The sequence below is a fragment of the Epinephelus moara genome, chromosome 2, assembly GCF_006386435.1.
Source record: "Epinephelus moara isolate mb chromosome 2, YSFRI_EMoa_1.0, whole genome shotgun sequence".
In the NCBI taxonomy this organism is placed as follows: domain Eukaryota; kingdom Metazoa; phylum Chordata; class Actinopteri; order Perciformes; family Serranidae; genus Epinephelus; species Epinephelus moara.
In genome coordinates, this window is record NC_065507.1 from 26,019,184 (window position 1) to 26,033,980 (window position 14,797).

A 14,797-nucleotide genomic window follows, 5' to 3' on the forward strand; every position below is an offset into this window, starting at 1 on the left:
GCCATGTGCAGCCTGACCAGTATTTCCCCTACAGCAGAGTACGGAGCGTATCTCAAAGCATCAAACTGATGGATACAGTAGTGATCTGTCACTTCAAAAACATTACAGACTTGCATTAATCTATAATAATTCTGTAAACATTTCTGTGTTATATTCCCCTACACTGCCGCAGGCCTAATTACGAGCCTCTGGCTGAGAGCAGGAGCATTTCTGACAACCACTTAAATATATTGCAGTGCAAATGTGCTGTGTACATGCACCTCCCCAATCCTATTTCATTGAGAAGATTGACCCGCAATTTCAGCGTGATCCAGTGTGTTTCTCCCTCAGAATGGTACTTCAGCAGTTTGGGCTTTAAGTATAAGGCATGGCGCAGCACGCTGAGGCCTTTAAGTACTAAGAGGGAGACTTGGCCGCCTTCGCAAACCGTTTTGGTTCCTAATTGAACTGCACTTCTTTCTGTTCTAACATGGCGTTTGGGGCTGTGCAGGGGCATCTGCTGCCTCTGAGTGCATAGAGGGAAATAACTGTGTCTCAGCAATTTACGACTGCATTGTACATATGTTCTTTCCCACACACTCTAGTGACAATGCAGCACAGAGCACATACAGTATAGAGTCAATACAGTATATTAAAACACCCTACATGCTGTACTTATAGAACGGGGCAAGATAAAGCACAGAAATTTAAGCTTTGATAAAGCTATAACCAACAAATTAGTGGCATTTAATTATAAATTAATATGAAAATAAGTGTTATTCAGCCTACCCTTATTTGATATAAATGGAGGGGGTCAAAGTAATGGAAACACCTGTTAGTATAGTAGACAGAATGAACAGCACCACAAACTGCAGCCTCCTGTCTAAAACTGAAAATATAACCTTAAGGGACAGCTGTATAAGGCAGAGCAAATCTTAGCAGTCCCTTTTTCTGACTTTTTTCAAAAGAGTGAAGCATTTTGCTCGCTGTTTTGTGTTGCTGAGCAGCCCACGTTTTTCCACTTGCGTTTTTGCAGTAGGGCCCTGAACGCCTCGTGTTGAAAGAACTGCAACTCAGGGCAGAAAAGCATCCGACGTCATTGCCGTTTTTTCCCCACTGTCCAATCAGATGACTAAGGAGGCAACATACTGTGTCCAAAATAATGAGCTGGAAGATGCTGTAGCTGAAGGAAACTGCAGAGTTCGGTGATGTTGTGATTGTGATCCCTTATTAACATAAAAATATCCATTATAGCAGCTTTAAAATTAGGATGCATATATATATATATGTATATATATATACACATAGTAACATATGTGTTTTTCTTCACATTCATTACAGCATCACACAGCCTTAAAATATCCCTCTCCTGGCTTAGACTATATGTTGCCACTGCCTTCACACAAACTACTTGCAGCAGGAAATTGGTTCTTCTGATGTTGCTTCAGCATCTATGACAAGATGGCGAGCTGTCAGAATGGGGTCAGAATTATCCCTTCCTGTTCCCACCTCTTTACCAAGTACAAAACCCCCGCCTGACCTGGTAATATGCTGTGAAATAAAGGCAAAGCACGGCTTGTAGAAAGGCTGGAGGATTCATCTCCCTAGTGTGAGTGTCCTAAATGTGGACATCACAGATTTTTCAGTAAAAAAATGGTGTGAATAATATTTAATTCATTGAAATTCCTCCCTGTGGGCTTTTCAAGCAGGGTCATCACTGCAAAGAAGACTAATGGCAGTGACTCACTGTCTGGGGAACCCTCCTTTTTTTGTTTTGCAGTGGCTACTGTAGATACTGCAGCTGCTGGAGCGTTTCATTGCTTACTTTAACCTCCTGACCAGCAGCAGGATATGAACGGCCAGCGCTTTTCAAACAGCACCACACTCCGCTGTGCTCACTCGGGCTCCAGTGGGCCTCTGCCATGTGGCGTCAAGTCCACTGCTGAGGAATTACCACTGAACAGATGCAACATGAATATGGCCAGTCTCATTACATAGATTAAAGTTTGTTCTGGGGATTGCATGTGCACTGTGACAGTGTGATAATGACACTGGACTCTAATTTATTTTTTTCTGGTCCTTGCAGTCTCAGAGCTCATTTGGGCTATTCCCATGAATTGTTATCACTCAGTATGAATAAAATTGGTGAACAGATTAAGGGCCTTTTTAAACGATCTATAGTGCACCTTTGCTAGTTTAGCGGCGCATAATCTGGGCACAAAGTAAGGCGTGAGGGGCAAAGGGTTGTATTTAGTCTCTTAATAGGTTATAGGTGTGTTTTGGGTGTAACATGAATTTGATGAATCAGAGTGTGAGCACCCATTCCCTTTAAAAGCCAGGGGTGCCTGGCAGATTTGGCACATTGGAGAAGCAAGCAGTTTCTTGCTGAGAATAATGCAGTAAGAGTATTGTGCTACAAACATTGTGGGACATTTAAACAGCAAAACTAAAAACTAAAAACTTGACAGAGGAAACAGAACTAAAATTTTAGGTCCTGCGATAATCAGTGACGTTACACTGCTCCTTGTGTGTGTCTCTCTTAGTAGGGAGTTGGACAGCAGCTCTGCAGCTCTGTTCTCTGTTGTGTGCTATGTCCACATTTTAGAGAATGTAATTTATATTTTTCTCATTAATAATGTACTATTTCACCCACCCACAACAATGGGTGCGCCCCTGTGTGTGTATAACAAGCAGAGAGTATGTGCATTGTGAGCCCGCTGATGTATGCACAACCTGGTCTCACTCAATGTCAAATACAGATGCATGGTCTGTGGCCCTCGACGTCAGATACTAATGGACAGAAGCATTTTTTGATGCTTCAAGCAACTACAGTAGTATAAAGGGCGAGAAAGTCCACATAGGGAAAATGGAAAGGGAGGGGTGTGTGTCAAACCAACTCTGGACTTTCGCCCAGGAGCCCAGTGTTTGTTTCACATGTAAAGCCAAAAGTCAATCGAATTATTTTAATAAGAACATATTGTGCCAGTATGTGTAGCATGCTATGCTACAGACAAACATACTTATTTTAAGCCAAACCTTTTGTAGCCTAAACCAATGTTAAGCTAATTTTGAAAAGAGATTTGTGCATTTGAGGAGCGGAAACTGTTCATTTACTGTGAAAACTGAAATTTATTTGAAAAGACACAATATGTGTAACAAGCGTAAAGTGGCATGCACATCCTTGAGCGTCCAAATCTAATGCTGGAGGGGAGCATAATAGTTAGATGTATAGGGCCACTGACCAGGTGGCGGTATTTGAGTTGGGAGTGAGAATGTGTCGGTAGGCGCATCTTTCTATCTGAATAATGTGCCCTTTAAATAGCAGGAAATATTATTGGTCTGTTACTGGTCTATTGACTTTAGACCAAGTTTTAATTTTCTCCAATGGCACAATCGCTTTTTGCTGCTTCAAAATAGCAAAATGTCAACAATGCCCCTGACCACACTTTAGTCCAAGACCTACACACTCATGGGCACGCAGATGGACGCAAGTACATTTGCAACAATATGTGATATTATTCCATCCCACAGTTGCTATCAGAACAGAGTCGATTGTCCATAAATACTGCACTTACAGTATGGATAAAGCCAAGTATTTTCACCGTACAGATTTTAGTGACATTAAAAGCATTCGTGTCGGCCATTTTGTCTTGTTCAGTGAGCATCACCATTGTTCAGTTTCCAGTCTTGGTAATTGTTAAGAGACCAACAAAAAATTATTTTTAATATGTAATTCCAGATTCCTCATGACTGAGAATCAGCTGTATTTTTCCCAGTCTAATTCCCTGCTAAATGAGAACTTGTACATATCTCCTCGTAGACTAAAATCTATCCTGCTGGTTTGTCCTGTGGCTATATGGGAATTACAACATTTAAAAACATCTATTTTTGTGCCCACTCAAGCAATGATGCAATCAATAATTCAGATGTCGCAGCCTGTGAAATTTTAGTGTCAGATTGTCCCGCTTTGGGACAAGCTATTGGAAAACTAAATCATATCTCTGCAGAAGAATAATATAGATATGTACAGTATCTATAAGATTATACTGTCCTGTCAGGGGCTGAAACATGAAGTTCAAACCCAGTTTATACTTACTAGTGCTGGATACATGCGACATCTTTTTCTGAGTCGGATGATTGTAATTATGGTCTAAAGAATGATGTGACCACTGTATAAAGTGCACTACATTAAGTGTCCGCCATTTTATTCAGCTGTCTTCCTATTGAGTGTGAAATGTATGAGCTAAATAGTGCCCTCGAAAAAACACACAATGGAGCAGAAAGAAGTGTTGTTATGGCCATGATACACCAAGCCAATGGTCGGCCTTCGGTCAATGTCGGGCCTAGATTTTGCTGTGTGTCCCGCACTGTTAGCACTACTTGGCCCATGTTGGCTTTTTTTCTGATGATTCAGCATGTTGACTCTGCCTTGGAGAGGGTGGAACCTGTCTGAATGAGATCACTCCGATTGGCAGTTCAATTCAGTGCATGCAAACAGAAATGGACACAACAGTCGGTCTTATTTGCAATTAGTTTTATGATGCGTCTGGGCCTTTAGCGGCATGTGCACTTCTTTCTGCTGACAATCCCACAATGCAATGTGTTCTGTTTACAGATGTGATAATTACAGAACTACTTTCATAGCGGGCCGAAATTTCAATTTACGGCTCACCATAGAGTGTAGAACTCAGTGTGTAATGAGTAAACCAGGGGGCGGTTTTGGACAGAACAAAATGTCTGCTGAGAAAAAGGCACATGTTTGCAAACTCCATTACCAAGGGCTTAAATTTACTATATTTTGAAATGTTATTACTTTCAGGGGTTCATAGTTAACTGTATTTATGACAGTGCTAATTTACTCAAAGGTTATACACGACCTTTGTAAAGCTATATATTTGCCATCTTTGATCAAAGCTCTGTGGGACGTAAACTTGTTTTTTTAGTCAACCACACTGTGTCTGCCAACTTTGTCACTTTGGATCTTTAGTGTTTCCCCTTCAAAGCTTTCCTATCTGACAAAGCTTGTGATGTGATCTGAACAAGGTGTTAGCTCGTCTGTTTTCACAGTAGACAGAGCCCTGAACTGTGTAAGTGGTGTATGCCCAGGGGAGCCGGTCTTGTCGTGGATACAGTGCTGTTAACTCTGTTTACAGCAGCACCCTCTCACTCTTTGACAAATGGGAGCTGAGGTTGATCCCTACCCTTCACGCCACCACCCGCCCCACTCAGCACTTCAATGCACGGGCAAAAATAGACTTGACTTTTTAAAGACAAGCCACCTTTTTTACTGCAAGACTGCAGACTCTTCTCTCTTCCTCTTTGCTGCATCGATTTTCCGCTAACAGAAAAAAAAAATGTCAGTTTTCTACCCCAACTATGGCAGCAATTCCAGGGTTGGGGTATCTATCTATTGCGCTCATATGCAGTGCTGGTAGAACAATGCAGCCCGCCCTCAACGTCGATATATTTGCCTGACAGTTTTAAGTAACAGGAAACAGTGCTTACAGAACATCTACACATCAAAGTTTGGAAAATGCTCCATCTCCGAACACTCGTCAGACAGCAGAAGCGAATGTTTTAGTCTGTTGAGCTGTCAGAGGCAGCCATGTGAGCAGCGGGCTGGAGGCTTGAAGACAGACAGCTTAGCAGCTGAAGATTTCACCATGCCTGGTTTCCTGAACTTCTCTCATCCCTTGTGATTTCCTCCTTTTAGAATTCCAATTTATCCGCAGCCTTGAAGAAAAAAAGCAGCGGGGATGGAGAAGTTTTATAAGAAGTAGTTGATTTCTTTGAGGTGGGAGGCTGGTCTTTTCCCACAGTGATGGCAAATACTTTATTTTAATTCAGCTGAAGGTACGGCTCCGTGGTACTTTCATGCTTAAATCCCAGTGCTGGAAGGTAGCTGGGTTGTTTTCAAGCCACATTTATGGTTAAATATTTTGATGTTTAATCGGTTAAAGTTTAAACAACATGAGGGATATGTGAGAATTAGATGAGAAAATCCATACCACTCTCACATTAGATATGAAGCAACAGCCAGGGGACGGTTAGTTGGTCAGTGTCCATTGGTCCTAGCTGCACGATGGGTACTACTCATTGGACAACCTAAACAGAAATGAAGATGGTTCACTCTTCTATTATCAGCTTCGGAAGAAATGATGTTTAATTCTGAATTAAACATATTTAATTTAGAGTGTTGAGACTGATTGAGACTTTTTTTAAAACAAGTGTTAACATCTTCTGGATGCAGATTGATGAGGTATATGATATACTAGAAACAGGAAGTGTAATGTGTCCATCGATACAGTGAGCCCTCTTTTATATTTGTTTACATTTTTGAAAATTAAGTCCTCCGAAATAACTATTAACAGTTCATTTTTTTGCCGTGTACCATTGAATGTACTGACAACTATCACTGAGTTACTTTGATTCTGAGTTAACCCTAAAAAACATGATGATTCTCAGGCATGCTCTGAAGTGTTCCCACTCCTGTCCCAGCACACACATACACTGAGTTACACTGTGTGCTGCAGATTTAGTCTTGTTTTTATTTTCCAAAATACTTAGTCAAGGGGAAAAACATATATGGTGATATTCAAGCTCATCTTCATGACATTAAATCAAGTACCACCATCACCCAAGTGTATTTGCCTCAAGTTTATCAAGTGCAAGATGAAGAACCCTGGATAGTACTTGGACTGTAAATAAACTGGGTTTATTACTTATTTATTAATTGGGTGGTAAATAGACTGGGGATGGTTATATATAAGTTGTAAATAAAATTGGGAATTTGTTTGAATAATATATGAGTTAGAAGAAGAAATGTAAGAAAGAGGTAGGGACATATAAGTTTCCTTTTCGGACATTGTTATCGTTGTCTTGTTTTTTTTTTTATTATGTTCTTGATTTTTCATTCGAAATAAAGTCATTCATTCATTCAAAAACTCAGGACCTTCCTGGTCACACAAAGGGGTCCATGTCATTGGTCCGACAGGCCATTGGTCCGACATCCCATTAGTCCGACTGTCCGCGGTGCTGAACGGCTCCCGGCGGGCGTATTTCTACCTTGATGGTGCGCCGCGACCGGCTCTGGGTCAGCTGGGAAAGGCTTGAGGCGAAGCAGGCTCACGGCTTATGTGTTTGTCACTTTCTTTTTCATTTTAACCCACACCATGATCTTTCCCTGACCCTAACCAAGTGGTTTTTGTGCCTAAACCTAACCAGACTTTAACCACAGGGCATCAGGATGATTTCGGAACGGACTTCGGAACAATGGGTTTAATATGGTCGGAACAATGGGTTTAATATGGTCGGAACAATGGGCTGTCGGACCAATGGGCAGTTCCCCACACAAAGCGGGTCTCGTTTCCACCAAGCAGTTGCTTCAGTACAGTTTACTTTGTCACACATTAGAACAGTTATTTCGCCAAAGGTTGTCGAAAGCACCGATAGAACTGTTCCATTCAATCCTGTTTTTTGCAGTCCGTTAATTGGTTTGAGAATGGTCACTCTTGCTCGACAAGGACTCACAAACCACACCTCGTTATTTTAAGTTTACCATTGATTGCAACAGGGACTCTCAAGACTCCAGCCTGTTCTTTTTTGTTCTGACATTGTCGGCGTACAACTGTGGATGATCGAGACGTTCGAGTAGTGACGTTACAATCCAGTAACAACCCCACCTACATTGAAGAGTACTGTCTGTGGTGAAAACGTAAAATGGATTAAGTGTTTGTGTGCATGTTCATATGGATTACATACAGGTTCTCAGGGTACTTTACCAAAAGCATCAGTGGAAACGTGGCTTTAGTTGCACATGCACAGTAGCTGGGATGCAAGGCGAAACCTGCAAGCCTGGCTCTGTCCAAAGATATAAAATCTGCCCACCAGTGCCTCTAAAGCTCACTAATTATCATGATGTATCTCATTAGAGAAAGACACAGTGCCAGGTTAAGAAAACAGTTTTGCACTTATCTACAAGGCCAGCTGTTTTCCTCTGTTACCAGTATTAAGTCTAAGCACATAACTATATATTTGTAAATACTATTGTTTAAATTTCTTATATTTTCACGTATCTTTCCTCTCTTGCAAGGAGCACCTGTAACATAAATAATTTCCCCTCGGGGATCAATAAAGTATTTCTGATTCTGATTTCTGATTCTGATTCTGATGAGAATGGTAGCAATCTAACTCTAGGCAAAAAAGCAAATAAACGTATTTCCCAAAATGTCAAAATCTTTTTAAATCTACAAACAAACAGAATTCTCTTGCTAATAATACTGTGAGTTTGGGCGCTATCCAGAGTCTGCATGCTCTTTATATCCATTTGTGTTTCCTCCAGCAGTCCACAGACTTGGAAGTCAGGCTGATTGAAGGCTGTAAATTGCCCCGTAGGTATGAAGGTACAGTAAGTGTTAGGGATTGTCTGTCTCTGTTAACTCTGTGAGAGACTGGCAGCCTGTCTGCGGTGTTTTCCTGCCTTCCATCCAGCGCCTGGAAAAGCTCCAGACCGTTCCCTGAATAGGAATAAGAGCAAATTTGTTTGTCACGCCCAACACTTTGTGCATCAAAATAGGCTTGTGCATAAGTCTGAGTTTATGGAGCACTTACAGAATTCGTATATGTTACACCTAATCCCAATAACACACAGTACTCAGTGGAAGACTATATTTTATTTGTCCTTTTAAGCTTTACATCATGACATGGAGACTACTTTTGATGCAAACCCAGTGCCTCATAAATCTGCTTCATTCTATAAGGAGAACAAAGGTTGAAGTGAAGCACTCAACCTCCAGCTGCTATGATGGATCACTATGGTGACCAGCAAAGCAGCTAAGTGTGAGTTTAAACGGAGAAGCCGACCATTGCTGCTGAAGAGCATGCAGGTGTTTTGAAAAGCAGAAATTATTATTAATATTTTTTTGCCTTTCTGTGTCCAGGTAGAGCCTCTCTGCACGGGAAGGCCTCCCTACAGATTGATCCAGTGCGCTCCGAGGACCAGGGCTGGTACGAGTGCAGGGTCCTGATGCTGGAGCAACAGTACGACACCTTCCACAACGGCAGCTGGGTGCACCTCACAGTCAACGGTGAGTCACCTGTCTACAAGACGAACCTGGGAAGATGTGTGTGGGTGTGAAGGGGAAAAAGTAGAGAACCTGCGTCATACACTTAAGCTCCATATGTTACAATCCAGCATTCTGGCCTTGATCCTCTCAAGGTCAGAAGTACGAACATTGGTAGTCTTTCAGCACACCTGATGATAAGCATAATTATTCAGCCATTGTACCTGCATCCATATGTTCAGTGGATACAGTAAATGTTTACAGGGTTTTTAATGTTGCATTCGTAATTAGTTTTCCGATTTAATTTATAATTTATTCAAGTTTTAGTTTCTTTCCTGTGTGGAGTTAGCAGTCATTTTTAAAGACATACTATGCATGATTTTCCTAAAAAAGAGTAAAGTATAGACTCATACAGAAGTAATCTCTCTTAACTCGTGACTTACGGCCCACTAGAAGTGTGTGGGGGTGTGTTTTTTTGCAGATGCTCTGTCCTCAGCCTGTATTTTCTTATTTTGTTTTTTTTTTAATTTTCTGTGTTCAGGACATTTATGGGTGTGTAATCTCTCAGCGCTCAGGTGAGGTCAGGCTTTATAGCAACCAGATGCTAGACAGTAATCAGCAGGCATCCAAGAAACACAGCACTGAAAAGACACAAATATATAATATATAGTGAAGTGAAACATGAAACAAGCATGAATCTAGGGTTGGCTTTTACTTTCACTTTCACTGGTGAGTGTTTTTACAAAAAGAATAATTCAGTTTTGGTATGTCATAATTTTCAATTATTTTGATTAATCTTTTTCATCATTTTTTATTCATTTTTTTATACTTTATTTTTTCAAGCCCATCTTCATATATACAGCTTATTTGCTTTTTAGTTTACAGTTCACTACAAAGAAAATTTTAAGTCAGAGTTAAAGAGAAAATGAATAAAGAAAGATATGAACAACCAATACATTCACAGTGTAGTAATGATAGAGAATAAAGCAAAAAAAATCAGTAAATAACTAAACAGTTTAATAGATGTTGGCTAACTAATAGTTGAAGATGATAACTATTAAGCTCCAATATCTCATACACTGTACACTGTACACATTTTTATACATTAAATATAGTGACAGTATAGTTACAGTCTCCCATCTTCTATAAGCCACCTTTTCACATACACATCTTCCCTATTCCTTATTTTGAGAGTCACTTTCTCCATGAATCTTACTTCTTGAATCCTACTTTTCCATTTTATTACATCTGGGGGGCTAGTTTTTTCCACCCTTTGGTTATCTGTTTCAGTGCTGTCATTTTTCATCATTTTTTAAGAAAAATCCTTCAGTGGTTCCAGCTTTTCATATGTGAGACTTAGCTGCTTTCTTATTTTCTAAATTAAGTGAATTGTAAAGTAAATATCTTTGGGTTTTGGACTAAACAAGACATTTTAAGACATGCATAGAAAATTATGAAAAGCATTTGTCATTATTTACTGACATTGTATAGAGAAAAGTATGCATTAAGTTAATTTTTTTTACCCTCCTTTGCTTTAGATATTTAAATTTACAAATATTTTAAATTACACTCCCCTGTGCTGAGCAAAGATATTTGAAAAAAAAAGAGCATTCTGGTTGATTTTTGTGTGCAAACTGTTCTTGTATTTGTTGTACTTTTCATATAGTAACATGCGCCCTAATGCAATCCTTTTTTTCCTCTCTTATACTTTTTTTGTCCTTTTTTTTGGAAACAAAAAGAAGAAACTAATGATGAGAAACAGCCCTGCAGTCCCTCTGGTTCTTGCCTCCTTGATCCAGCTGTCTGTTAGTGACAGTTTAAGGTTTTCTATTTTGTTTTATTCGTCACATTTGAACAAGTGACCATTACACTCTGTTTTAGATCATTCCTGCAGCTCCTTTTCAAAAGGCCCTGGTGTTAAAAAAGGGATGAGAGGCTGGTTATAAGAGAATTGATTGCGGCCTGTTTAAGGCGGTTCCGGCAGGGATCGTCTGTGATAGTCTGAGAGCTATCAAACTGATGACCAGGCGGAAAAAAAATCTGCACCTTTGCATTCCCCAGGAATGCCCCAGTGGCTCAGAGAATCCTATGTGAAGTGTGTCTTCACAGTGTTTCAGAGACTACAGAGACAACGACGCCTTTGTGTTTGCTGTTTTTTTAAGCCTTGTATCTGTTTCATATGAGGAATGCTTTTTAGACAGATATTATATTAAGCTGTTTCATATGTTTTGCAGTGAAGGCATGATGTAGCAAAGGTGCAGTGGATTAAATGCAGCAGATTCATTGTAGGGTGTCTCATTTTGCAGCGTTCCTTGCACTTCTCAGTCGGATTTTCTGCAACTGGTTAATGCGAGTGGGTGAATATTTGCTCAACAGAACAGTTGAGGCCAAAAGTGGTGATTTTCTTGTGTTAAAGCTTCACAGGTCTCGAGCTTCAGAGAGCTGTAATCCTCTGTGTTGTTAGAGAGAGACTTTGCGAGCAAACTGTCAAGCTCATTCACATGTATATTTTTGGCACTGTGTGAAACTCATGCATATTCGATTTGATCATGCATATGTTTTACAATGGGTGCAATTCTCGTATTTGAATAATGAGTACAACGCGCCGTATGCGAAATACTGTGTAAAGAACCATTTATAAAGTCCCATTGCACAGCATAATCACTTTGGAATGAAAAATGCTGATGTGTATAAATGGTTATTATCAATGCAGAACATAATGTTTTCTTTTGTGCGCGTTTGTGTGTCAGTGCGGCGCACACACTGCAAATTACTTTCTGCACTGTGCAGCGCATTACATCAACATTGACATGAGAGTGTCTCATTGTGTGTGTTTATATGCGGCTAAATAGGATCTCTGTCTGCTGGTTGAAGTTGTAGTTGAAGAGTGAATAGGGCCTGCTCTGCCGTCACCTGCACACTCTCGTGATGTTTGGAGTTTGGGAACGTCTGTGGGTGTGCATGTGTGTGTGTGTGTGTGTGTATCAATGTCTTGTTGTGTAGGCATACTGCATCTCTGTAGCTTTCCTCATCAGTATTCACTCTTAACTTCAACTGCTCCCTCCCTCCCTCTTCTGCTGCTCTCCACTCCTGTCAGGCCTTTCAACAGAAACTGAGCTCTTTGGGCTGTAGCAGAACTAATAATATCCCTGAATGTCATGTTATATTTGGCATATTAAGCGATGGCATTTTACATGACCTCATGTATGTAATGTGTTTAGCTGTAGAGATGCACTACACACATGCATATATACTTGGATGTGTTGAACTGGTGTAGATTTTTAGTTTTACTGGGGCGTTTAAAGACAGAGATTCATGGAAATACCAAAAGCAGCAGTTGTTCCAGAGTCAAGATGTCCAGAAAGGGAATTCATATGAAGACTTTATGCTACTGTCGTCCTCTAAATGGGTGTCTGTGAGGGAAGCAGGTGCCATTTTCGTCTGGCCTCCACACAGACACTAAGGGCACCCATTTCCTTTGGCTGTTGGTATTTGCATACACTCCTCCTTTGAGTTCCTGTTTGCTGGCCTTAACTTCCTGCCAAGCGGACAGGGAATTCGTGCCCACTCAGTGGCAGGTGTCAGATGGCAAGGCCTTGTGCCCGAAAAAGACACTAAGGCCACTCTCTCTCTGTTTCTCTCTGCCCTCCCTCCTCTCCTCCTTTGCTCTCTCCAGTCTTGTCTCTCCTGTCCTTCCCTTCTCTTTCAAGCATCAGCAAGCTTTTCGAGGAGGGAAAAATGCACCAGCGCACCAGCGTTTTTACATGATTTTCAGTTAACCATCTACAGTCAAACAGAAAAAAAGCACAGACCCTGCTACTGCTGCTACTGTGTCACTGGGTTAGTGATGAGCTGGCATTTAGGAGCCATTTGGTTGACCCAACTGGGGCCCAAATGCCAGCTCATTTGTCCACCACCTCCATATATCCCCCATGTGTGTCTGCCCTTGTCAGTCACTAATGGGCCCATTGTGGCTACAAATGGAGCCCATGTGAGCAATCATGCTCAGGTTCATGTGGGACCCAAAGATACAAATTTGAATAATAAGTGGACATTTTTTTCCTTCACATTCGTCATATTGCACTCATCGGCCCAAATAGCCCAATAAGGACCCATGAGTTGGACAATGTGTACAAAACCCTGTGTATATATATATATATAGATTAGGGCTTTCCCCTAAGTCGAACATTGGTATCATCAGTCGTGACCTCTCAGTTGAGGTTTTTGTTAATTCTGGGGACATTTCAGTCACCAGGTTTGGCTGCAGAATGAGCGCCCCTTGCTTTCAAGGCAGTCTTTGGTACAGACAGCTGCGGACACAGAGGCAGCTACCCAGAGGAAAAAGAGCTTTGCCCAGTCAATCTTTAAGAGAACGTTATCTTCTGCCTTCTGCATAGAAGTGGTGATTTTAAAGCTCAAAACAACTTCATATGATACAGACACTAGCTTTTGTGAAATATCTGGTTTTGGCAAAAAAATTTTTATTGTTTTAACATTTCGAATTGGTTGTTAGCTTTGTTTGCTCATTTACTGTATTATTTACATGAATGTCACTGTCATATATATGTTTGGTCGATGTCCAGTGTGTAGTCATGACAAGAATTTATGCCTCTATAATCACCTGACAGTCAACACTATTGTAACATGTGATCCCACCATAAGGGCCTCAACACACCAAGCCAACAGATGGTCGTTGGTCAATTTCAGGCTGCCGATGAACGTCTGTCAACCTAGTTTTTGTGGTGTGTCCTGCACTGCTGGCACTTGTCGGCCCTTGTCGACTTTTTTTCAGCTGATTCAGCCTGTTACTGGTCGGTAGCCCTTGTTATATATTACTTTTTCTTTCAACATCAGCCTGTGTTCTTAATTTGCTAACTGGGTAATAGTGTGTTGAATCTATCCTGCCGTTCTTCCAGTTTCCTTTTTCGAGGGACAAATACAGAATACGGCCGCCTGCTGGAATGGAGAGTTATTTTCTCTCACACAGGCGCAGAACCTATGTGCTAATTGGCTGTAGTCTCTGCAGTGTGTTCAGTACATCTTTTTGGCCAAGACACAGGCGAGGTGAGGCTATGCAACAATCGGCCTTAGTTGCAACCAGTTCTTTGATGTCGGTTTGGTGTGTCTTGGCCTTTAAAGGTAGGATATGAGTGTGGGAAGTCAGTTCATCTTTTCTTCTCTTAATTAAAACATTTTACAATCCAGATACCCGTTTATGTTAGAAGAGGGAGGAATGTCTCCTTGAGAGCCTCTTTCTTCTCCCTGCAACAGTTTACACTGAAACACACGTTACACGTTTGAGGCTCATGATGTGAAATCAATGAAAAACGTGTACTCTATGTAGCCGTAGTCTCTTAGGAGCAGAGACAAGAAAAGAAAGACCAAGCGAGGGAATAAAATGCAGACGCACTCTGGAGTTAGTGAGGAAGTAACTTGCGAATGTAAGCCTTCAAAGAACAGGCCGAACCCTGCGTCTGACTGTAGCATCCAGGCCATCTGCTGATGTGCTGTGTGGTCTACAAAGAAAAACAGTGGGAGTGTAAGATCTTCAAGCGTCTTTTAATGTATATAATTGATGAAGAGCTGCAGTAAGTAGGGCGAGATGTGATACTTTTTTTTTGTAGAGCAACTCCCAGGTTTCTCAGCCGTGGTGACACCTCGTCTGTGACGAGCTGTGGTGTGAAACAACTCCCAGGTTGACCAGTGTGCCTGCTGTTGTCACCGCCATGTGTGCCACCTATTTCCTGTCAACGGAT

General features: G+C 41.1%; 1 protein-coding gene across 4 annotated transcripts in view; it reads left to right on the plus strand.

The window, feature by feature from the left end:
- The window catches only part of igsf9ba (immunoglobulin superfamily, member 9Ba), a 91,253-nt gene that overhangs the window by 27,276 nt on the left and 49,180 nt on the right, over window positions 1-14,797 (plus strand). For all 4 annotated transcript variants that reach the window (XM_050072772.1, XM_050072781.1, XM_050072790.1 and 1 more), the window contains exon 3: window positions 8,919-9,065. In XM_050072772.1, the coding sequence (XP_049928729.1) occupies window positions 8,919-9,065 (147 nt within the window). The remainder of the gene's footprint in view (window positions 1-8,918; window positions 9,066-14,797) is intronic.